This window comes from Diabrotica virgifera, chromosome 5, assembly GCF_917563875.1.
Source record: "Diabrotica virgifera virgifera chromosome 5, PGI_DIABVI_V3a".
Classification (NCBI taxonomy): Eukaryota; Metazoa; Arthropoda; class Insecta; order Coleoptera; family Chrysomelidae; genus Diabrotica; species Diabrotica virgifera.
Genome location: NC_065447.1, coordinates 224,678,545 through 224,705,978, shown reverse-complemented (window position 1 = coordinate 224,705,978; position 27,434 = coordinate 224,678,545). Strand labels below are relative to the sequence as shown.

The following is a 27,434-nucleotide window of genomic DNA, read 5'->3' as shown; positions in this document are numbered from 1 at the left end:
TGCAAAAAAAATTTATGAGAGCTTATTTGAAAGGTTTTTTAATGAACTTCGTTATTGGGTTTACATAGGTCTTTCAGAGGCGAATCTCTTTTTTTTATTAGCCACAATTTTGTGCATAATGATTTTTTTTTATAAAATTAAATTTTTTAAGTTATTCATGAAAAACTGTTATAAACCGTGAGTTTTTTCAATGAAAAATGCATAGTTTTAATCGCATTTAACTTAGAAAGTGTCACGTTTGCAAAACAATTTTATAGAACAAAATTTACTTAGAATTGGCCACTCTATCGATTTCCATAGTTATTTTAATTAAAAAATTTTCATCCCCTAGATGGGTTGTTTTCACCCCCAGGGCAAAAGCGCAGTTCGGCATAGGGTAGATTTTGACAAAGGTTATAATTACTACCTAAATCCCAATTTTCAAGGAAATCGACCTTGGTTCTCAAAATTCCACAAGAAAATGGCTGTTGATTAGACTACTAATATACAGTGCGCTGGAATAAGTGTTACCCCCCCTTATTTATTTTTAGAATATAAGCAAAACGCTCGGAAAGATCGATTTTTAAAATAATCATAATTATAACATAAATGTTTCGAACTTTACGCGATATCTCTTCAGGTGACAGGCATAACTTTGATTTTTTGAAGTTATACTTCTTTACCGGCGATATGAGGGTGAATTTTTATATGTTAAAACCTATGATCCCAGCGCATGCGCATTATAACTTTGTTCTGATTGGATGTTCAAATGACATGTCAAAAATTATTCAATATGGCGGCTGTGGCACAGCTGTAGTTAGATTATTTATGGTTGTTGCGTTTTAAAATTTGTGTGAAAAGAAACAACAAACAAAAGTTAGTTAATAGTTATACTGCCTTTTTAAATAGTTTTCATATACCTATATTTTTGAGCTTTTGGACTATTTTGGACGAGGAAAACTCATTTGGATTAGGTTGAAATACAGTAGAGCGTCGATTATCCCGTTATCCGAACTAATTGGGGGACATAGGTGTTCGGATAATCGAACTACAATATATTGATACATATTTATAGTCATACATATTTATCCACAAGTGAATAAAAGCCATATTTATATACCTATATGTTTATTTATATCTTGATAATGACAACTAGCAACTAAACAAAAAAATGCAGTCTTTGCAACAACATAATTATTTTTGGATACAATATTGAAGAAAATTGAAGATATTTTAAGCGTCAATTACTAACGCTTGCTCGGTATTCTAGTGAGGGACGCGGGAGTCGATAGTTCGAATAAGCGGTCGTTCGGTTGATCGACGTTCGGATAATCGACGCTCTACTGTACATTTATTTTCTCAAGAATGGGGATTTTAGAGAGAAATCCCAAATTAGGTCCGATTTTTATTTTTAAATTATGATTTTTTGGCGTAGATTTATTTATCTAGTAGGTATGTAATGCTTTGATTTACATACTTAATTTGATTACCAACAAAAGTTCTACCAATCTTCATCTAATATATTGTTTTCTTACTGTTTTGTTATATTTTAATATTTTCTTCCACAAAATTTAAACTACATAATTTAATTATATTCAAAACAACTGTCAAACAGTAAAACGTTCAGTTACCCTATTTTTCCACATGACAAATAATGTGGAATTGGACGAGTGAGTCTAGGCTTCGATTACGAATCAAAGCGCCCCGAAATTCACGGGTTCGATTCCCGATGCAAGTTTTTATTTTTTTATTTTTTTATGCATTTTATGATTGTAAGAATATTTGTTATATAATTTTTTTTTCAGAAAATGCGTATTTAAAATTTTTGCCAACAATTATTATCGTTCAGAAATTATTTTTTCTTTGTGGCATTTTTCAATGTGTTGGTGTGCGTTTTATTCTTTTATTTTTTTAAATTTTTGGTATTGTCTTAAAAATCACATAATATGTAGTAGAAGTATAACTTCTTACGTGCGTACAAAGTACACACACATTCTTTTTTTTTAAATGGGAAAGTACATCATGTGACATCTCATTTAAAAGCTTTTGAAATACTGATTACAAAAATGTATAATAATTTTATCCTATTTGAGAACGTAGGCGCAAAATTTCGGTCGAATTATTTTTAAATGCATTCATTTTTTTCGAATCCTGAGAAAACTAGTATTTTTGAAAACTTTAAACGCAGAATGAAATATTACAGTATAATCGAGAGTAGAGAGTCCCTAAGAACTTATATAATGTTTATTTTAATAAGTCGCAGGGGTGAAAAAGAGAGAAAATTTAGTCTGATTTTTAATTTTAAATATATCATTCAAAAGAAACGTTTTGTTTAGTCTAAGGGACTTTTAGCCCTCCGTAATAATGTAATCTTTCATTCCGCGTTTAAATTTTTCAAAAATACTTATTAGTTTTCTCAGAATTTGAAAAAAATTACGCTCTCAAATAGGAGTACACAAGTACAGAGTACAGTATTATACATTTTTGTAATAAGAATTTTAAAAGCTTTTAAATGAGGTGTCACATGATGTACTTTCCCATTTAAAAAAGTCAAAGTTATGCCTGTCACCTGAAGAGGGATCGCGTAAAAATCGAAACATTGATGTTAGAATATACTATGATTATTTTAAAATCGACCTGTCCGAGCGTTTTGCTTATGTGCTAAAAATAATAAGTTAATAAGGGGAGGGGGAGTATCACTTATTCCAGCGTACTGTACCGGGTGTCCACTTATATTTTCCCCCATTTTAACTGCCTATAACTTCTAAACGGCTTAAGATAGAAATATGCGGTTTTCGATGAAATGTTTTATTTTAGTAAAAGTTTTGTCTGAATGGATTGAATTTTTTATATCGCTTTCAAATACGAAAAAACAAATGGCGGATTTTTGAAAAAAACGTCGTTGACTTTTTTTTTAATGGAACACCCAGTATATTTTTTTGTAAATTGAAAGAAAAGTCATTCACCTATCCAGCAATATAAAATTTTTCAAAATCGGTTGTCAAATCACTGAATAATTAATTTTTAAAATGAGCGGTGCAACGTGGATATCACATACCTAAATAACATAACTAAGCAAAATGATATTATGTTAAGTGATTTCCACATTGCATCTTTCATTTTAAAAATTATCTGCTCAGTCATTTGACCACCGATTTTAAAAAATTTAATATCGCTGGATAGGTAAATGACCGTTTTTTCAAGCTACAAAAAAATATACTGGGTGTTTTAATAAAAAAAGTCAACAACGTTTTTTTCCAAAAATTCGCCATTTTTTATTTAAAAGCGACATAAAAAATGGTCATTTACCTAAAAACTTGAAAAAACGGTAATTTCCCTATCCAACGATATAATTTTTTTTAAAATCGGTGGTCAAATGACTGTGCAATTAATTTTTAAAATGAGAGATGCAATGTGGAAATTACATAACATAATATCAATTTGCTTAGTTATGTTATTTAGGTATGTGATATCCACGTTGCACCTCTCATTTTAAAAATTAATTACTCAGTGATTTGACAACCGATTTTGAAAAACTTTATATCGCTGGATAACGGAATGACCGTTTTTTCAGTTTACAAAAAAATATACTGGGTGTTCCATTAAAAAAAGTCAACAACGTTTTTTTTCAAAAATCCGCCATTTTTCTTTTCGTATTTGAAAGCGATATAAAAAATTCAGTCCATTCAGACAAAACTTTTACTAAAATAAAACATTTTAGCGAAAACCGCATATTTCTATCTTGAGTGGTTTAGAAGTTATAGGCAGTTAAAATGGGGGAAAATATAAGTGGACACCCGGTATATTTCGGGGGAGTTAGAGATGGAAAAAATTTGGTGATAGAGAATTTTATGTGCATTTAAATTTAAACTGTATATACGTATTTCGGACTTATTAAATATTTTACATTCTTCTTGTTAAAAATATAAACATTATCCCTAATTGTGAAACATCTCAAGACACAGAAAATAATGATACTTGTGTTAAAATAACGCTCATAAAAAAGTAAAAAAATAATAAAGTATTACCTTCAAAATTTAAATTACATTCTTTACAAGTAAAGCCAGTACTCTCATTTTCGTCTTTTTGTGTGTTTGATAGACTTTCATTTTCTGCTCTTTCTTCATTAGTCGTTACTTTATTTGAGTTCTTCACTAATCCTGACTTTGATTGGGTTTTATTTTGTTTTATTATTGGTTTAGAAACTACTTTTTGCTTAGTGAGTGTTGTCCTTTTTGGTACTGAAGATTCGCCTTTATTAACAGTACGTTTTACACTTCCTTCATTTGTTGTAGCTTCATTTGAGCCCTCAACTAATTCTGACTTAAGGGATGTCTCTATTCTTTCAGATATTGCCCTCCTCTTTTTTAGAGCTTGTAAGGATAGAAAATGGTGTGCTTTTATAATACGTTTCTTGACCATCACAGCCATCTGAACTTCTTTTGCACATTTTGTACAACTATATTTTGGAAAGCCATCCTCTTCGTGTACCTTTAACATAAAATACCTAATGAGACACTTCGTTAAAAAAAGTTTTATTAAAAATGCCAATCTACAGATGCTATAGAATAATCAGAAGGCAATGACTCAGTAAATTGTAATCATTGCTTTTTACGATATAAAAAGTGCAACACATCTCTACTGGATACAAAAAGTGACCTCACAGAAGAGAAGAATCAACAAACATTTGTTGTTATCAGTGGCATTTAAAGAGAACTACCAATTTTTCCTCAAATACAGGGTTCGAAAGTAAGTAAAAGTCTATTGTTGCCAAAAACATCTTTATTTAAATTGTCACCTTCGAAATCAAAGTCCAAACTGTTACAGTCAAATAACAACGAAAAAAACTATTTTTAAAGAATCTGTCCCTTAAAAATATAAATAAATAATTATATTGAATTCCCAATGCCATTTAGTAAGAGTTGATTCACACAAACAACCAATTCTAGAAATTAAATGTTTTTTATTTATTTATTTATTGACGGGATACCACCCAATTAAATATGTACATAAAATATTACAATTTGATACATTAAACATAAATATAGTAAATATGACAAAAATTGGAAATTCAGCCATATAGAAAAAAACAAATACATATTAAAATAAGATTAAAATAAGATAAAGCACATAATATAAATCACCTAAATTACAAACATTTTTTTACACACTGTCTACAAATGTTTTCGGAAGTGCACAGCAACAAATCGAAGTCTATTCTATTTCAATTCAGAATGATTCTACTCAGTGGAGAATGCCTACCAAAATTGCAGTGATGAAATTTAATTGCAAAATTTTGAGATGATCTAAGATTTGTTTGTAAACCAAGAGGAGTAAACTAAAAAGACAGATTCACACAAGAAAGTCACTAGAAATATCACCAAATACATCTTCTTTTTTGGTTGATCATATCGGCTTTTGACGGTAATCCATAAAAAATATATTATACTAAGGTCTGTTTTTAAACCAAGAGGAGTAATTCAAATTAACCGCGCCGTAATGCTTTTTTGTAATTGGTCCAACTGCAGGCAAGTTTACTCCACTGTTATAAAATTTTGACACTATTGACATTTATGAAATTTTGACACAATTGACATTTCATAGGTTTAAGTAATATCGGCAATTTTTTGTGTTTTCTGCGTTATTCCTTTAATTTTTAGATCTATAGTCTCTTTTTATATAAAGAACGGTTGTTTTTAAAACTCTTTAGCGACGTATATTACATTTATGGATTACCGTTGAAGGCCAATCTGATCATCCAAAAAAGAAGATGTATTTGGTGATTTTTCTAATGACTTTCTTGGGTGTGAATCTGTCTTTTTAGTTTACTCCTCTTGGTTTAAAAACAAACTATAATACGTCGCCAAAGAGTTCTAAAAACAACTTTTTTTATATAAAAACAGACTAAACATATAAAAATTAAAGGAATGGCGTAGAAAATACAAAAATCACTTTAATTAACCTATGAAATGCCACTAGTGTCAAAATTTTATAAATGTTATAGTGTCAAAATTTGATAACAGTGGAGCAAACTTGCCAAAAGTTGGACCAATTACCAACAAGCTTTACAGCGCGGGAAATTTGAATTTCTCCTCTTGGTTTAAAAACAGACTGTAGTGACTCTAGAGGGAACATTAAAATCAGTTAGAGACAGTAGATCATTGCAATTTATTTTAGAATTCAATAGTTTATGTAGAAACAAAACATCAGCATAAATCCGTCTAGAAGATAGCTTAGGAAGGTTTAATGTATTTCTAATTTCTGAGTAGGAATGGTCACTTGAAGGTTTGCGTAATTTAAAACTTAAATACCTAGTGAATTTATTTTGAACTTTTTCAAGCTTGGCTATATGGACTTCATAAGTGGGTGACCAAACAACTGAGCAATACTCAAGAACAAATCTAACTAGGGAAATATAAATCAGTCTGATGGAATTAATGTTAGGCAAACATCTAGAAGTTCTGATAATGAAGATTAACATTTTAAATGCCTGGTTATTCACATATTCAAAATGAGGACAAGAACTGAGTTTGGAATCTAATTGAACACCTAGATCTCTCACAGTTGATACAGCCTTCAGTCATTCTTCATCTAATTTGTAATTATAAAAAAGGTTGTTAATTCTTCTACAGAAACTAATAACGTGACATTTTCCAATATTAATGCTCATTTGGTTGAATTTGCACCATGCCATAATTTTAATCATATCAATTTGAAGTATTTCACAATCTGAGATGGATTCGATAATTCTAAAGATTTTCAAATCGTCAGCATATAGCAGAAATTTAGAGTTAATTTGAGATATAATGTCATTAACAAATATATTAAAAAGGAAAGGCCCTAAGCGGCTTCCTTGTGGAACACCAGATGTTACGGAAATTCCACTAGATTGAAAGTGTTTTATCTTAACAAACTGTATTCTGCTAGTTAGGTAACTACACAGCCAGTTATACATATTGCCTGTAAATCCAATAGCTTTAAGCTTGTTACACAATAATTTATGATTTACGATATCAAATGCTTTAGAGAAATCTGTATAAATAGCATCTACCTGTAGTCTCCTTTCCAAAGCATCAGATACGTATTGTGTGAAAAGTAAGAGATTTGTCGAAGTTGATCTACCTGGAAGAAAACCATATTGCTCTTCAATTAGTACATTGCATAAAGGTGTTTTAATAGAGTCGCAAATTATATTCTCTAGAATTTTAGGAATAGAAGAAAGAATGTTTATTGGTCTGTAGTTAGCTATATTACTCCTGTCATCTGATTTATGAATAGGAACAAAAAAACTAGATTTGCATAAACTTGGACAAATACCTGAATCAAGTGAAAGAGAAAACAGAAAATACAAGGGACGGGTTAAAGTACATCTACATTTTTTTAATGGTATGGGTGGAATTCCATCTGGTCCAGAGCCCTTATAAATGTCTAAATTGGCTAATTTTTCAAATATGATTTCAATAGATACATTACATGAATTTAGACTTACTGTTTTCTCATACTCTAAACTGGGCTGTATTAAATCATCATCATTAGCTCTGTAAACATTTTGAAAGCATTTCGCAAGATTATTAACGATATCCGCACCATTGTTAAGCACTGTGTTTCCAAGAAACATAGTGTTTGGTATACCAATATTTTTGCGTTTGCTTTTAACAAAGTTCCAAAAATGCTTTACGTTTGAACTAATTCTAGATTCGGTTTGACTTATATAAATATCATGACATGACCTGCTTAATTCTTTGCATTCGGTTCTTAAGGAAGAGAAGAGTAGATAATCGTCCCAAGAATTTGTTTGTTTATACAGGGTGTCTGCGTAACTTGGAACCATATGGGAAACTTTTTTAATATCAATTTTACGAAAAAAAGTCATTATTTATAAAGTGCTCTGCATAGTCTAAAACCTAAGATGCAATCACCAGATATCAAATTTTGTCAACAGTATACGAGGTATGTCAAAAAATATGAATTTCGCTCAAGAGCAAACTACCTTTATATTTTAAAATATCAAAAAATTTTATTATGAAAAGTTATTTGTAATTAAAAACCATATTCAAATATGCAATAACAGCCTTCTACTTGGAAAAAAAAATTCTCAAATTTTCCTAAATTGTCAATTCTGAACTTATTTATTAGACATGTAATAACTCTTTTATTAATAATTTTAGGAAAAAAGTTATTCTTCATAAAAATCTGTGCATGGTCTAAACCTCAAGATGCAACCATCAATTATCCAAGTTTGTTAATTTTATACGAGGTGTGTCAAATATGTAATGTGTCAAAGAATTGTTTCTAAATTCATATTATTTGACACACCTCGTATAAAATTAACAAACTTTTTTTATGATTTTTATGAGGAATAACTTTTTTTCCTAAAATTATTAATAAAAGAGTTATTACATGTCTAATAAATAAAACTGATGTTCGGAATCGGTAATAGGGCTTTTCATTGATTGTCATTTGTTTCGAGCTTCTGTCATATGTTGTATAATCTGTGTATAATATTAATCGTAGACCGGCACCAATCAAAGGCACAGCTGCAAGTGTCACAACACTCAAGGTAGCTGAATCACCATCCCCCAAAACTTGGTTCTTTGTAACCGGCTTCCACCCCTCAGTGGACTCGGCAGCCGTTAAGGCTCATTTAATGGAGAATGGAATGAAAGCAGGGTTTATTTGCCAGAAAATGTACACTAAAAAGGATGATCAAAGAAGTTCCTTCAAGCTAGGAGTTCCCACAGATCAGGCAAATGAAATTGTTGATACGTCCCTTTGGCCAATTGGGATCTCAGTCAACCATTTTATGAATATCCAGAGCCACCAGGGACAAAAGATGAAGAAGATATAAACTCAATTGAATCTCCAATACCTCTTAGTGTTTTTCATCTCAATATGCAGTCACTGAGAAATAAGATTGGTCTCTTGGAGGCATGCATCAAGGACAAGAATGTTGACATTCTATGCCTTACAGAACACTGGCTGGCAGACGAGGAAATCCAAACAGTCCATATTGAGGGCTACAGATTGGCCAACTACACGGCAAGGTCACAAAATAGAGGAGCGGGTTCTGCGATCTTCGTCAAAAATACTATATGTTTTAATGTTGTTAATAATGACACTTTTATAATTGATTTTTGTATAGAATATTGTTGTATATGTCTAAAAGATTTTAACTTGTTAGTTTTAGCAGTATACCATAGCCCCTCTGGCCCGTTTGACATCTTTTTGGACTCTCTTGAAGGAGTTCTAGGCACATTAAGCCCAAATAAACAAGTCCTTGTTGCTGGGGACTTCAATGTGGACTTTCTTGTTGACAATGCAAGTGCCCGTAAACTTCAAGGCGTTCTTGAAGGTTTTCACCTAGTCAAGACTATAAATGAATCGACAAGGGGTAATAAGTGTCTTGATAACATTTTCATGGATCCTGGATTGCCCCTGTACTCTGCTGAGGTTTTTGAGACTGGTTTTTCAGATCACAAAGGCCAGATTGTCAAATTTGAGATTCAAAAAAAGGTTACAGGTTTTACTGAGACAACTATGCTTATTAGGCCTATAACTGAAAAAGGTAAGAACATATTTTTCAACAAAGTATCGGAAGTAAACTGGGATTTTATCTATGAAGATAACACTGATGTTGAATTAAAATTCTGTCACTTTATGAATATTCTTGAAAGTTGTTTTTTAGAATCTTTTTCACAAAAAAAATATAGAGTAAGATCAGACCAATCTGAAAAAATCACATGGTTTACAAATGACCTACAGGCAATGCGGGAACATCTAAAATTTTTAGAAGAATTTTATAGGCAACATAAAAATGATAATAACCATCATATACTTAAACAATTCAGAAATCAATATAAAAATGAAATTAAGAAAGCCAAAGTGAGGTCAAATGACCAAATAATATTAAATTCAAAAAATCCACAGAAAACCATGTGGAACATGATAAACAAATATCGAGGAAAATCAGGGTCTTCATTAGAAGATCACAAGATCACGCCAAACCAGTTCAATGATTATTTTTCCCAAATTGCCACTAATATAGTTAAAGACATTCCAAAATTAAATATTGACTTTATTAATAAAATTAATTATGTCAATCATACAAACACCTTTTCATTTCTTGAAATTACCTTTAATCAAACGAGGGATATAATAAACAGCTTAAAGAATAAAAATAGCCATGATATATATGGATTTAATGTTAACCTTATTAAAATGATTAAAAATATTATTATAAGCCCACTCACTAAACTAATAAATCTATGCTTTAAAGAAAATAAATTTCCATCAGTCCTTAAAAAAGCAATTGTTACACCAATTTATAAAAAAGAGGATGTTAAGAATCCAGAAAACTATAGACCTGTTTCGCTGCTTCCAATAATCTCTAAAATTGTTGAAAAAGCTATGGCAGTACAAATAACCACATTTTTTGAAAATAATAACTATTTCTCAGCCTCTCAGTTCGGTTTTAGAAAGGACAAATCCACAGTACTTGGCATACTGGACTTGGTCTCACATATTGTAGACTCCTTTCATAGGTTGCAGTTTAATACTGTTCTGTTTTGTGACTTGAGCAAGGCATTTGACTGTGTAGATCATGGAATGCTGTTGCAAAAACTCAAAAAATACAACTTCTGTCCTTACAGTGTAAAACTAGTTCAATCTTACTTAGAAAACAGAACACAGGTTGTGAGGGTCTCTGGGGTGTTATCGGGAAAGAGTGTTGTTAATATTGGGGTTCCCCAGGGCTCTGTTCTGGGACCCATTCTCTTTCTAATTTATATTAATGACCTTACGAGCATTAACACAAATGCAAAGTACACACTCTTCGCCGATGACACCACAGTGTCTTTTACAACTGATACACTTGGGGAGTCGCTTGAGGGTTCTATGTCTGCACAGTCAGTGACCAATGAATGGTTTTGCGTAAACTGATTACTGCTCAATGCAGCAAAAACCAACAGAGTTGTTTTTTCTCCCAGAGACACACAGAATGTAAATGATGGTATGAGCAGTGTCAGATTTCTGGGTGTATTATTAGATCCCAAGCTTCAATGGGGTGAACATATCAACAGTCTAAGTAAAAAGCTAGCAAAAAATCTGTTTGTACTCAGGAATCTGGCATCTAATGTTTCACATAAAGTCTTAATAAGCCTCATCTAGCCTATGCCATTTTAGTCTGGGGTCATTCAGCAGAAATGTTGACAGTCTTTGGTTGGCAGCATAAGGCAGTTACGAGTTCTTGCTGGTCTTTGGTATAGGGATGATTGTAGGCAAGCATATAGGTCCCTAAGAATTCTCACTGTTCCATCTCTATATATACTTGAGAACCTAATGTTTATCAAGAGGGGAGGGGCGCACTTTGAAACCCATGAGAACATACACCAACATGACACCCGATATAAACACCATCTCGTGCCAGCCTACTGGAGATTGAGGAGGTGTCAAACTGGGCCAGGATACTGGGCTATTAAATTTTTCAACAAACTTCCAGATAGTTTAAAGTGTCTTCCATTAAATCAATTTAAGAGTACAATTACAGATATTTTGTTAGAAAATGTTTTTTATAGTAATGAGGAATTTCTTGCATTTAAATTTTAGGATTTTATGACTTTAAGCAATGTCCATTGTTAATGTAATCAAATTTAATGTGATTTTAATGTTAGTATTTAATGTTATTAATACTCTTAGTCGTATTGTGCATCTTTTTAATTTGTATTGCGTCCAAATCTTTGTGTAATTTTATTTGACATGTGTTAAACACTTGTGTTATTGACATGAATAAACGAATTTAATATACACGGATTATACGACATTTGACAGAAGCTCAAAACAAATGACTGTGAATGAAAAGCCCTATTTAGGAAAATTTCAGAATTTTTTTTTCAAGTAGAAGGCTGTTATTGCATATTTGAATATGGTTTTTAATTACAAATAACTTTTCATAATAAAATTTTTTGATATTTTGAAATATAAAGGTAGTTTGCTCTTGAGCGAAATTCATATTTTTTGACATACCTCGTATACTGTTGACAAAATTTGATATCTGATGATTGCATCTTAGGTTTTAGACTATGCAGAGCATTTTATAAATAATGACTTTTTTTCGTAAAATTGATATTAAAAAAGTTTCCCATATGGTTCCAAGTTACGCAGACACCCTGTATATCTTTTGAGCAATTTTTTTCCTAAATATTAATGATTTTAGGTCATTAGTCATCCAACAAGGAAATTTGGGATTTTTTAATCTTATACGCGGTATTGAACAATTGATACCAAACTGCAATATGGAGTAGAACAGTTTCATGGCTTCGTTAATATCTCTGCAAATACCTAAAACGTTCTACCTGGAGATACTAGCAAGATACATATTAAGAGGAACATAGTATCCTCTCCTAAAATTGAAGGCAAAACTATGATATTGAAGCTGAGGTATATTATCTTTAATAGCTAAAGAAATAGATAACACAGGATGATAACGATCACAAGGCAATAAATAGTCATTAGCAATTGCAACTGTTACATTTTCATTATCATTTGCAAAAACTTAATACAGTAGAACTTCTACGTCTTATTAACATGTATCTGGCTATATAGGGACCGCAGACGTTCGGAAACAATTAGCGTCTCTTTGCAAAGACAATGACGTCGACTTTGCAAAGTAACAAGACACTTACTCAACACACACACTACACATTACTCCCCTGACTTAGTGATAAGTTATACAATTACGTGGCTAAAGGTTCTAGTTCTAAACCAAAGCCAGAATCAGAGAAAAAAAAAATGTATCTGGCTAAATAGCCTAGCTATTTAGCTAAGTCACAAAAAAAATAAGCATGAGAGCAGTGAGATGTAACTCATACCACTATTTGGTAAGAACAGGATATAAAATGAATGCTAATATGTATAATGAAAGGCAATAAAACAAAAAAATCAGGAAAGGATCAATTTAACTCAAAACTACTAAAAAATAATACTACACAGAAATACGACTTTTAACTTGGTCATTAAATAAACAATAAAATTATAAAACTTTCAAAAAATTACCTTTATGGATGTTAATAGGTCTAGCATTCGGGGAAAATCTCCTCCAAATATGTTAACTCTGGTTGGAGTTTTATTTAAACATAATCTGCATAGATAAAGCGCTACGGGTGTAGTCATTGTGCTTATAAGTTTAAAAATCAAATTAGATTTTCTTCATAAAAACTTTTTGTCTTAATATCAAAAGAGAAATATTTTTGTTTACATTTAAACCAAACCTAAATTTTATAGGTTAACCGTTAACCACAACAAGAAAACTAGAAAAAGCCAACCACAACGAAAAAAAGAAAAAGCAGAAAATGGCGAAAGCACAAAACAGAAAACTTGTTGTTTGTTTTGTTCTGTGGCGAAAGAGCTATGGGACAAGGGACACCACTGTCAAATTACTTAAGCCGGCTTTACATTTACGAGTACTCTGATCCGAGTTACGAGTCGAACTGCGAACGAACTTTTTACAACTGAACAAAACGCTGGCATTTTAATGATGTTCTTAAAACGTTTGTTCCAACACAACGAGAAACCGTACATGTAACTTTGTTTTCTGCACTAAACGCCTTTGTCATAGAGTTAAATATTAGCATAGAGTAATTAAGAGCGAAGTGACGACACCATCTTTTTTATTTGGATTAGTGCTGTTTCACTCTTACGCATAGTAAAGCTGCTACAGTTGTCCTCCTCTTCCGTGCCTATATTCACACTGGATGTCATCATAGATTTTCGATACAATGTGTTAGAAAGAGATGCAGCAAACCAGTCCATGAGATCTTGTCGTCAGGAAGCGCGGAAGGCAGGCTCCCTCTATGTTAATATATGGACATTAATATGGACAAATACTATGGACATGGACCATCTAAGTATTTGGTGCCTCTCAAGCAAGACTGGCCACCGTATGGCCGCGCTGTCAATGACGTCACACTGGAATGACAAGAAAAAGCCACGGAAAAAAGCAGGAAGGCGAAAGCACAGAACAGAAAATTTGTTGTTTGTTTTGTTCTGTGGCGAAAGAGCTATGGGACAAGGGACACTACTGTCAAATTATTTAAGCTGGCTTTACATTTACGGCTGCGAACGTTGTTAAGGCGAAACTACACAGTTCAACCGAATTGAATTCACTTTGGTTGAATGGAACAGTAGTGAAAGAAATGCCATTTACACGGTATCTGGAAAGTGCACTATTCAACACATATTCTTCGAATGATGTTGTCGAAAGAAGTCCTGTGTTTATGAGTTGCATTAATATGTGATCATTTAATAAAATAATTCTAAAAATAAGCTAAGGAAATATCGTTGGTAGGTGCGATCCTGGATTTTAAGAAGACAAGCCTTAGGAGCCGCTTTTGGCCGATCGTTTTATCTTTGTTAAGTAACCCTAGGAGAATACGGTAACGCTATTTTACTGTATACTTTACATGTTATTTATAACGTTACCGTATTCTCATAGAGTTACTTGATAACTCTCTATTCTTAGCTAACCGGGGTTTAATCGGGACAGGAAGTACCGGTCCTTAATATACAATTTTTTCACTTGCTTTAATTGTATTATTTTTTTTATAGATTTTAATAAAATTAAAAAGGTTTACAGGTTGTACACGGACTCCCCTCGTCGGATGAGTTCTGCCAACTGTTGACTGCGAACCATGAACCACTAATTCATGTTTCCTTGGTGCTACTTCCCTGAATCTCGCCTTAGCATTTTAGTATAGAGGAAAATTAATAAAGTCGGCATTCGCTCCGAGCGTTAACAAAGTGTCAAAGCAAAATCGACCGACCTGCTCATGGTGGCAGTTTTTGAAGTGAAAACTTCGTTAGGCACGTTGTGCGATTTTTGGATAGGGGAAAAAGCATTGAATTCGCGACCGTCACCGCTTATGCTATATATTATGTGTATGTATATATAAATTGTGTAGAGGTATTTAAATTTCAAATAAATGTAAAACCTTTTTTAGGTTGGGGAAAAAGGACTTATTTTGCGACCGTCATCTCTTCGGCGAAATAAATTTTGTACGTATCTATATTACGTGTATGTATACATAAATTGTATATAAGTATTTAAATTTAAAATAAATGTAAAACCTATTTTTGGATGGGGAAAAATGATTTATTTCGCGACCGTCATTCTCTTCGGCGAAATAAATTTTGTACGTATATTTATTATGTGTATGTATATATAAATTGTGTAGAAGTATTTAAATTTAAAATAAATGTAAAATCTATTTTGGGATGAGGAAAAAGGATAGATTTCGCGACCGTCATCGCTTCGTCGAAATAAATTTTGAACGTATATTATTATAATGTACGTATAATAATAGTAATATTATTGAAGTGAAAACTTCTTTAGGGACGTTGGGCACTTTTTAGATGGGGAAAAGTATTGAATTAGCGACCGTCATTGCTTCGACGAAATAAATTTTTGAAGTGAAAAATTCTTTAGTGACGTTGTCCACTTTTTAGATGGGGAAAAGTATTGAATTAGCGACCGTCATTGCTTCGACGAAATAAATTTTTGAAGTGAAAATTCTTTAGTGACGTTGTGCACTTTTTAGGTGGGGAAAAAGTTGAATTAGCGACCGCCATCGCTTCGGCGTAATAAATTTTTGAAGTGAAAACTTCTGTAGAAATGTTGTGCCCTTTTTAGATGGGGACAAAGTATTGAATTAGCGACCGTAATCGCGACCGTCATTGCTTCGACGAAATAATGTTTTTAAGTGAAAACTTCTTTAGGGACGTTTTGACCTGTTTAGATAGGGAAAAATTATTGAATAATCGACCGTCATTGCTTCGACGAAATAATTTTTGAAGTGAAAACTTCTTTACGGACGTTGTGCCCTTTTTGGATGGGTAAAAATATTGAATTAGCGACCGTTATCGCTTCGGCAAAATACATTTTTGAAGTGAAAACTTCTTTAGGGACGTTTTGAACTTTTTCGATGGGGAAAAAGTATTAAATTATCGACCGTCATTGGTTCAACGAAATAAATTTTTGAAGTGAAAACTTCTTTAGGGACGATGTGCCCTTTTTAGATGGGGAAAAAGTATTAAACTAGCGACCGTGATTGCTTTGACGAAATAAATTTTTGAAGTGAAAACTTCTTTAAGGGCGTTGTGAACTTTTTAGATGGGGAAAAAGTATCGAGTTTGCGACCGTCATCACTTTGCCGAACTAAATTTCGTACCTATATATATTATGTATATGTATGCATAAATAGTATAGAACGTACGCAGCGCGTATATAATATAGGTATAGGACTTCTTCTTGGATAGGGAAAAAGCATTGAGCTCGTAATTTAGATACTATAAGAAGTTTTCACTTCTGTGGGCCCTCCCATGAGTGCTTTAATTTTTTTGAAAGTTTATAAGGACGCTTTGTGTATGTTTAAATGGGACATTAAAAAAATGCCCTGTCACGCCAGTGATATTATGTACTAATATAAACAGAAAATAAAAACGCACTTAATCTGATATAAATTCTTCACTTTCCAATATTGATTATGTATACATAACATCACTACCGCAGTTTATGTCAATAAATCTTTATTAACGAAAAAAAAAATATATTTTTGTTGCACCATAAATTAGTATACTATAAATTAATAACTAATGAATTATAATAATTGTATTCGGTTATTATCACTACAAAATAAAATATTCAAGTTTAACAAAATAATCCCATAAGACTCAATGTTAAAACGTCCTTAAAAAATTTGGCAGCGTGTCACGTGACTGTAAATAGAGGGGAGACGCACGGGGCGAATAGTTTCGCTTCAAAACAATAATAACGAATTCATAAAAATTTGATTTTAATTTATAACAATTTAAAACTATTTACAGTTTTTACAATATTCCACTTATAATAAGTTTTATCTTATTTTTAAACAATTTTTTTTTTGTTTTTTTTTTCACTCATGCATTGGATTCATCCTGAAGAGACAATTCGAATTAAAATTCCCGATAGTCATTTCGATATGCAGTGTGTCAATTTGAAAAGGTACCACCCTCTATAAAATCTAAAATATGCAAAAACGTCAAATTTATCGACGAGGAAAATAAAATTCCTGTAGCTGGCTGTATACCATAAATCACAAAAATACCAGGTTTTTTGTAAAAGGTATATTTAAAATTCCCTAAATAAGGGTTACATTAAATTACAGAACATTTTCGGATTAAAAAACCATCATCAGTGTTACTAAAAGCCAAAAAATATCATGTCTAGAGCCACCAAAATGTTTTGGGTAAAAACCCTTTAAATGTTGAAAGTTGTTGTGTAATAAAAATACTTAATGATGTTGCGAATATTCCCGGATATTACCCAGGGCAACACAGGACTCTTCCCACTGGTTGGAATTTGAGGATTAAAACCTCACATATTAAAGTTAAATGGCCAACCGAACTCTTAACCCTTATTTAGGTAATTTTCAATATACCTTGTACAAAGGATCCCGTATTTTCAAATTTATTTATGAGGGGGGCATTTTGTAGACCAGTTTTCAACTAAACTATATCAACCCTCTAGCGGGGTGGACACAACTCCTAAAATCTTTAATAGAACGTTGGGTTGAGTGATCGACTCAGTGCGCAAATAGCGGAGAAATCTTGCAACTTTCTTAACATATGTATTAATTTTTTAATTAAAATTGTCAAATTGACATATATTTCATACCTACTGTCATTGAAGAAAACGGGATTTCGCAAATGATGTGTTACAAATTGTAAAAATTATAATGTTGCTCCACAATATTGATATGATATGCAATTATTAAAATGAATTTATTTAATGGTATTTTGCTTGTAGTACAATGTTTAGCTTTTAATAACATAACAACAATCTTACTTTTTCTTCTTATTCTTTTTTGGGCTATGGCCTTGACAATTATCCAGTAACCAGGACTAATATAACTGGCCAATATAATTAAAAGTGCTAAAAATGTTGCTGAGCTATGAAACCAGGTGTCACTCAGTGGCGTGCTGGAACTTTTCAAGCGGTCCGGTGATTTTATAGAAAAGCGGCCTCCCATCCTCATTTCACCTTGTATTATCAGGATGTTTTAGTCGTTATTAAAAAAACAAAAAAAAACAAACATAAATTATTTTTGAATCAAACATAAAACTTCGAATTCAATGATTTTTTTCTTCTTCTTCTTCTTCTTCTTTTTGTATAGACATGACTCTGTCTGTTTTTTCAATGTGCCTCTAGTAAGTTACATCGTTTTCGTGGTCTTTCCACTGATCGTCTTCCTATTGGGGAACCGTCTCTCTGTTGATGATTTTTTGATTTTGATTTTTTTGATGATTTTTTTTATAATCTTACAAATAATAAATGACATGTATGACAATATTGTATGCAGTTACGCAGAAACCATAATTTCCTGAATAAATATAATATGAATTTGATGTAATTAAAATTAACGTAAAATAAAATTTTGAGAATTTTTCAATTATGTATTAAGTCGAATTTTAGTAAACTAATTATACAAGAGAGTACAAATGCAAGAAGAGTGCAAATACTTTAATTTAACAATATTTTTCTACAACCGTGTTAAACATGCAATTTTTAGCACTCCAATTTTTAGCACTCCATACGAGCGTTAAAAATGCTACTTTAAGGCACTAGCAGTGCTTTAAAATTTTTATGGCACTGCAGTTCGTATTGACCGTATAGATAGGCAATTTTTATGTAATGTCAAAAAAATATAAAAATGGAATGTCAGTCAAGTTCAAGTAAAAGTTTTTGTAGATATTGTCCTGTAATTACGTTTGTAGAAAAAATATTGTATGACAGCGTGTTAAAAAGTACATTTTTAAGGCACTCATGTGAATTGCAGAACTCGCTTCGCTCATTCTGCAAACTTTCACATGCGTGCCTTAAACGTGTACTTTTAACACTTATATCATAAATTACTATAAAAATGTTAATACAACGCAATAATCTAAATATTCTTTTGCGATTATTTTATAAAATAATTACTTAAGTATTGATTAATAAATTCCGCATTAAAGTAGATTTTTGAGCAAATACGTCGATTATTCCATCATTTTTAAGCTCATACAAAGCTTCTTATTCTATAGCCATTAGCATAAAAGTGATCTTGTGTTAAAGTACTTCTTAACCGACTTTTTATATATTTCAATGTTGAATAGCTTTTGCGATATACTGGTGTCACTGAAAGAGTTAATAAATTTTATACTATTTAAATTTGGATAAGCACACTGCACACTGATATAAGTTGTACTTATGCAAAACAGCGTAATAGCAAGCTATACAATCTTTACACTTTTTAGTACCACACGGAGGTGAAGTTTTCACGATATCAACATTGTCATTTGTTAATTCATGTTCATTATCACTTTGATTAATAATATCATATAATCCTTCATATTTTCTATGGACTGAACATATTCATCATTAACTCGATCTTCTATAATCTCAGTATGTATTTTGCAAAATTCTATTTTTAATACAATCCATTTAACAGCAAAATCCACGAGTTCTTCTCTAATTGCAGTCGCAGATATGGTAGGACAAAAATTTCTTAATTTTTCAGTAAATTATTTAAATGCCATCAAAGGTATACCATTTTTTATTGTATCACAATTTCTAGGATGTAGAGTGCTTAGATCATCATAAAACGATTTTGATTTGTCTTGATCAAATCGTTTTTCGATTCTTTACCAATAATTCGGTCAAAAATGTGCAAGACAAGACGTTTTTCCATTTTTTATTCTGCAGAGTACATATATATGTTTGAACGAAATTGGAAAATGATAAATATACTTGTATGTATGAAAATAAATAATATTATCTGTAGCAATCTATTTATGTATGTAGACTATAGAGTCTTATTCATTTACTTAAACTGTATTTCACAATTAAAATTTTTTTAAATGTTTTATTAAAATTTTTAGCAAAATTAACATCCTATTAGAAATTAAAAAAAAAATATTTTTTTATTACATCTAAAAATTTTTGTGAAAACCTATTTGACCGGCCTCAAGAGGCCGCGGCCTCTCGGTGATTGCACCGATTCATTTATATGGCCAGCACGCCACTGGTGTCACTCTTCCGAACTTGTACGGTCCCAATAAAACTGTTGTAAATATTTCATTAGTTATGTCAACCTCATAGAGATAAGGCTTCTCCTCCTTCTTCTTATACTTATTGTACATCTGTCGATCTGTTTATTCAGACGTTGAAGTATTACTTGAGAAGTAGATTGCCAGCTATCTCTCCATTTTTTGGTGGATTCCCCGGTGGGCGCTTGCCAGCTGGTTTTCCTTGTAGCGCAATTCTTGGTAGTCTGTGCTCATCCATTCTTGTTACATGACTAAACCATTCTCTTCGTCTTTGCCTACCCCATCATACTACATCTCGCACGCCACATTGTTACCTGATGATGTTGTTTCATTATTCTATCCCTTCTGGTCTTCAATGCAATTGCTCTTAGTGTCTTCATTTCGGCCGTTCGCACCATGCTTCTGATTTTCTAGAGATAAGGCACATACGAATAATACAAGGAAATAAAAAATTCAAGAGATATTGGGCACATAACAAACCAAAATTACTTTTAACTATCTTGCTTTACTTCTACTTCTACTTGATGAACTTCTATAAGGTGGTTTGTCAGATATTCATCTCCAGCAAAATTTTCTGAACAAATTTCACACTTCTTAGTTTCGTGTAACCTTTGATGTATACTCAAAGCGTAATCCGTTGCTAAACCTTTCTCACACGTTTTACAAATGAATAGGGAACTTGCATAAAATTTTAAATTCGAAAAAAATGGTATAAATCACAACAGAACATAATTTAGAACCTGTATCAAAGATAAAAAAGTTTTGTTTGTCTTTCGTTTGGCCCCTAAAGACGACTAAAAATTCAACTTATACCAGCCAACCCAAAACGCGTCGTGACGTCACGGGGTTGTATGTTTACATTCTACACCAATTGTATATATAATTTTAAATTAGACATTATAAACGTCAGTAAAAAATACAGTTATGTGACGTTAAAAGTGTTTTTGATCGTTTGAACTATTCATAGAAAATTTGTACTTTTACAAAATGGTTTTATTTTCAATAGTAAACCTTCTTTCCTTTCCTTCAAAAACTGTATCAAACTGCAATCTCAACAAACTGGTATATTTTATTACATACTTTAAATGTCATTAGAATATAAATATTTTTCCTTTATTCCCCGACGACGATCTGGCTAAATACCCAAGTAGATGGAGGCCAATAAACTAAAGAAGAAGAAGAAGAATATACGTAAATATAAGGTTTGTTCTAGCATCAGTAGATGTAGTAGATGGAGGCCAATAAACCAAAGAAGAAGAAGAAGAATATACGTAAATATAAGGTTTGTTCTAGCATCAGTTTCAAATGGTTTGAAATCATCAGAGAATCGTGGACCAGCGCGAGTAGAGGGGATAGCACTGGTGACTGTATTTTGTTCTCTCACTGACCTACTGTTTGCTGACGGTTTCTGACTAGTATGACTGTTTGCTAGAACAAACCTATAACCATAAACTGAACCACATAGTTAAACTCTGTGACGTCACGGGTCGTTTGAACTATTTTAAGACAAAGAAGACTTTAAATTTGTACTTCTAAGTTATTATGAGTTTTTGAAGCGTGAAATTTTGGAAATCTCATTTTTATACAAAACTGAACATTATTATATAATAAAAAAATGTGCAAGTTCCCTATTCCTTGGCTTCCTCTATTCCATGTTTTGATTTCAAATGGGATCGTAATGAAACCCGCTGTCTAAACCCTTCGAAACAGTGCCCACAAACGCACAAACGAACGGTTTTTCATTGGTATGCTGTCTTTTATGAGTTCTTAAAGCATAACTTGACGAAAAACCAGTACCACAATATTCACAAATATGAGGTGTCAGTGTTTCGTGAGTCATTCGGACATGTCTTAATAAATCGGTATTGGTAAAGAAAGCTTTTCCACAATTACTGCATTTAAAGTTCCTTAGACCTACATGAACCTTTTTCTTATGCAACAAGAACCTATATTTCATTCGAAAAGTTTTACCACATTCTTCACATACGTACTGTTGAGCAGTATGCTTGTGGTAATGAAAGTCGTGACATCTTAAACCGTTAAAATTTTTGAATGTGGCTCCACAAATAGAACAAACTGCTGGATCTGCTGTGTGCATCAAGACATGCTTTTTCATGTTGTCTGCTCTAATGAATCGGTCGCAGATATCACACTTGATTTTTTTGTGTTTTCGGTTGTGTATAGTGAACGAACTTCTATCTAAAAGACAAAAAAAACACATAGATAATAACAAAACAATAATCTTTGTTCGTCGCAGAATTATTGGTCGCATTCAGGAGACGAAAAAATGAGGGGGCAGTTCCCGATGGAGCGGTAACAGTTGTCTTGTGAACGCCCACTCACTAATTCTTGACAGCCTATCACTTTCTGTTATATGTGAGCTAATAACTTGTCTCTAAACAATAAATTCTTTTTTACTTCATAATCATGGTCAAAGACCATGGATTGTTTACAGTCTGCGCTATTTTCCAATTGATAATTAGTACTTGACGCCATCTATCAACAAGTCTATTGACAAATTCACAAAAGTAGCATACGCTGGACGGAGGTAGCGGAATTAAAATGAGCTCACTGTCATGACGACCGTTCCGTAACACGCTCCGCAAGTAGCACCACATTCAGAGAACGAATTGCCAACAGTTGCGAAATCGCTCCGTCACTTTTTCGTCTTCCAATTGCGACAAATGATCTATCCAGTAATAGGGAACTTGCACAAAATTTTAAATTCGAAAAAAATGTTATAGATCACAACAGAACATAATTTAAAACATGTATCAAAGATAAAAAGTTTTGTTTGGCTTTCGTTTGGCCCCTAAATACGATTAAAAATTCAAATTATTCCAGCCAGGCCAAAACGCGTCGTGACGTCATCATTATGTTTACATTCTTCCAACAAAGTAAACAGAATTTTAAATTAGACGTTATAAACGTCAGTAGAAAATACAGCTATTTATTTATTTATTTATTTATTTACGGGCCTTACCCATTATTACAAAATAATTTAAGAGCTAAAATATACATTAAACCTCAAAATAAATTATAAAAATATGTAAATATACTTAATTAAAATCACAAAATGGTAACATTACACAGACAATGATAGCATTATCACAGATAATAAATTGACAAATATTATTTGGACACTTAATTAAAACTAAATCACCTAGCTACCTATAAATATACTTATAAATTTATAAATTAGTGTTCCCCCCAAGCGTTAAATCCTTAATAAAGCACATAAAGCGTCTTTGACTTGTACTGAAATCAATGTTCGGAGATAAGTTATTGGCTGTCCTTACAGACCTTGAACTAAAACTATTAAACTTTACATTAGTTCTACATAAAGGTTGTTGAAACATGAGGTGAAATCTAGTATTCCTTGACGGCACTGCCAAACCAATACAGTACAGTAGATCTGGGTAATCAGCAATACCATTAAAAATTTTGTAAAGATTCTGTAAGTCCCTACATTGCCTGCGAATCTGAAGAGGAGGGAGAAAAAATCTCGTGTGAAGTGAATAATAGTTGTAATGGTAGTTGTCAGGGGGATCCACACCAGCCTTAAAGGCCAAATACCGCAAAAATCTTCTTTGCACTTGTTCTAATTTGTGTACATGGCATGTATAGAGGGAATTCCAGACTGAAGAAGCATACTCCAATAGGGGTCTGACGAATGAACAATACAATAGGCGGATTGCTGAGAGATTTGTGAAATCTCTTGTACATCTCTTGATAAAGCCAACCATTTTAAGGGCTCTAGAAACAATCTCTGCGATATGAAATCTGAAGGATAGAGCATTGTCAAATAAGACTCCAAGATCCTTAGTAGCGGACATATTGATCAAGATGGTGTTAGAAATTTCATAGGGAAAAGCCAAGGGGATACGCCTCTTAGAGAAATACATAGTGAGGCATTTGTTTGGGTTTAAATCCATGCAATTTCTTTCACACCAGTCCACAAGTCTGGACAAATCTGACTGCAAAATGATACAATCAGAGGTAGAAGAGACAGTCTTGAAGCATTTTAGGTCATCAGCAAAACATAGAAATTCGGAATATTGAAAGCAACTCTGGATGTCATTTATAAAGATGTTAAATAACAAGGGTCCCAAATGAGACCCTTGAGGCACACCAGAAGGTACTTTTATCTCCTTAGATTTAAAACCTTTGACCTTTACTATTTGAGATCTATCAGACAAATAGTTGCCGATCCAGCTCAACAAACCACCACCCAAACCTGCTGTCCTCAGCTTATCCAATAAAATTGTATGATTTACCCTGTCAAATGCCTTAGAAAAGTCAGTGTATATACTGTGTACCTCACCACCACCATCCAAGACACTTGACAGAAACTCACTGCAAACTAGTAAATTAACTTCCATTTAGAAATCCATACTGCTGGGGTATTATTGTTGATGATAACACTGATGTAAGATATTTTGTTACTATTTTTTCAAATAGTTTTGGAATTACATTTAAATTGCAAACTGGCCTATAATTGCACACATCAGCTTTATTCCCTGATTTGTATATGGGGGTCAAGAAGCTAGTCTTCCAAAACTCAGGAAAATAACCAAATTTTAAAGAAGAGTTAAATATCATATAGAGAAGACGAGAAAGTACGAAACTACATGATTTTAGAATAATGGGGGGTATTCCATCTGGCCCTAGACTCTTGTTGGTTTTTAGATTACAAATCTCTTCATAAATTGTTGAAATACTGATTTGAAGATCATTTATCTGATATCATTAAAAGATAAAGATTCAACCGCCTGACAAACTTTTGTTGAGTAAACAGTTTTAAAATAATCTGCAAATAGATTTGGAAGATCAGGCCCCAGTTGGCAACTCACTTCGTTGTAAAACATTTCAGATGGTAAATCATTAGATTTTCGTTGTGAGTTGACGTAGGACCAGAATTTTTTCACATTACTCTCATTGACAGTAGCATTTTCCGAGCTGTACACAAATTCATTGTAACAAGTTTTAGATAGGACTTTACATTGTGATCTTAATCTTGAAAAAGTAATATAATCATACCTACTCCCAGATTCTTTAAACGCTTTGTGTGCTTGCATTTTTAAAATAATAACATTTTTTAATTCTTGAGAGAACCATCTTGGAACGTATCCTTGAGACACTTTCTTTTGTGGTACTACCATGTGTATAACTGTGTAAAGAACATCATAAAAAATATTAAGCATATCATTGATACAATGTTTTAATAATATCATGTCCCAATTAACCTCTCCAAGATAGCTATTTAACAAATTAAAGTCTGCTAACTTGAAGTCATAATAATATCCATCCTTGGTTGCATTAAGTACATTAGTATGACTATCTGATATTCTTAATGTTACATTCAGGGGTGGATGGTAACTATCCTCAGGGACCAGAGCATCATCTGCCAAAGTCACAACTACTGAAAGGGCATTCGAACCAAAAACCAGGTCCAGGGTTCTGCCCAAATGGTTGGGAACATTTTTAAGTTGGTACAAATTGTGAAAAGCACATAAGTTTGACATCACCTCAATTGATTCGGCATCCTGGTGCAAAGTATCTGAAGAGTAGATGGCATAAGAACAAAACTGGTCAAATGCCCATGAGGCCTTCGGCAAGTTAAAATCTCCAAGTAAGAGCATTGGGCATTGGTACTTCTCAGAGAGGCTGTTGTCAATATTGTCACTGAAAAGTTGGTATTTTTCTGGAGATGATCTTGGTGGAATATATACACATCCTATAACGGTTTTATTAGAACCAGAGCCAATTTGAACAAATAATTGCTCCGGGCCGGGGCTTGACTCCACCAATGGAGCAGGGATATTCTTAGCGACAGCTATCAACACACCACCACCCCTTGAAGCATCATTGGTAGTTGCATTACGGTCCCTTCTATATATATATATATATATATATATATATATATATATATATATATATACAGGGTGATTGATTAGGGTGAGGAAGCTCAGTAGATCTGTTATAGTAAAAATTACAAAAAAAAGTTATTGACAAAAATTGTAGGCAGCTTTAACCTCCACATTTTAAAATTAGTTACAATCTTACAGGGTGCTCCATAAGATGGTGGCAGACCAAACTTATGTTTTTTTAAATGGAACACCATGTATTTTATTTTAAATTTGAAATCTGATTTACTTCCACATCACAACAATATAAAGTTTTATTATGTTATACCGGGTATTTAAAAAGTTATAACCAATATTACCTGAAAATCGTATCAAGTTTAACTCCCTGTATAATTAAAAAGGAGTATAGGAACATTGATCTATTGCAACCATAGTTTTTTAATAATTGTTAAAAATTATAAATCATATTCGTTTTCATAATATTCGTTAAATCAAATACAGGGTAATTCAAAATGCAAGTACATTATTTTCTTGGTAATTTTAAATAGAACACCCTGTATTTTATATCTCTATCGAAAAGTACTACTATCGTACTTCAAATTTTATGAAGTATTCCCTATACCTAAAGTTATCAGTTTTCTAGATATTTTTATTTTTCCATCAAAGTATTAATTTGGTAGATATTTTAACGTTTACCAATAATTAGAGAGTTATCAAGTAACCCTATGAGAATACGGTAACGTTATAAATAACATGTAAAGTATACAGGAAAATGGCGTTACCGTATTCTCCTAGGGTTACTTGATAACTCTCTATTATTGTGAGTTGGCCATGATTGATTTGTCAGAAACTGACAGTTTGACATTATTGTTTATTAATTTAGTATTGGGGTACACCGTAAATTAGCAACAATTATTATTTAGTAATTCAGTAATTAATTTAATTTAAATTAGCAATAATGAATTTTACTACTGATGAAAAAATGGTAGATATGATCTGGATTTTGGGGGAATGCAATAAAAATTCATTACTATCAGCTAGAATTGATCAAGAACGGTTTCCAGATAGGCGACAACTTAGACAAGATACATTTGAAAAATTGAAAGATCGATTTAACCGCACTGGTTCAGTGAATTATGAAAAACATGAACGAACAAAAACTAGTGTGACAGAGGAAAACGAAATGAGTGTGTTGATGGCAGATACAGAAAACCCACACACAAGTATAAGGAGTATTTCCAATGAACAAGAACTTAGTTACTACTCTGTTCAAAACGTTCTATCTAAAAACAAGATGCACCCTTATCATATTCAAAAGCACCAAGAATAGCACAAATGAATAGTATTTTGTGAACGGGACTTAGAAAAAATTAATGAGCAGAGATTTTTTTGATTATGTCCTATTTGGTGATGAAGCTACATTCCATCGAAACGGTTCTGTTAATAGACATAACTTTCACTAAGATTCAACAA

At 32.3% G+C, this 27,434-nt stretch overlaps 1 protein-coding gene across 7 annotated transcripts in view; it reads right to left on the bottom strand.

Annotated features, from left to right (window-relative positions):
• LOC126884694 (gastrula zinc finger protein XlCGF46.1-like) overlaps positions 1-27,434 on the bottom strand; it is a 220,260-nt gene that overhangs the window by 180,401 nt on the left and 12,425 nt on the right. Inside the window, exons 1-2 of one of the 7 annotated variants that reach the window (XM_050650780.1) lie at positions 13,030-13,373; positions 4,008-4,470 (exon numbers count right to left, since the gene is read on the bottom strand). The exons of 2 other annotated variants lie outside the window; for them this stretch is intronic. In XM_050650780.1, coding sequence (XP_050506737.1) covers positions 4,008-4,470; positions 13,030-13,146 — 580 coding nt within the window. In that variant the 5' untranslated portion in view covers positions 13,147-13,373. Of the gene's footprint in view, positions 1-4,007; positions 4,471-13,029; positions 13,485-27,434 lie in introns of those variants that run through there. 4 more of the 7 variants (XM_050650781.1, XM_050650782.1, XM_050650784.1 and 1 more) reach the window with 4 other exon arrangements.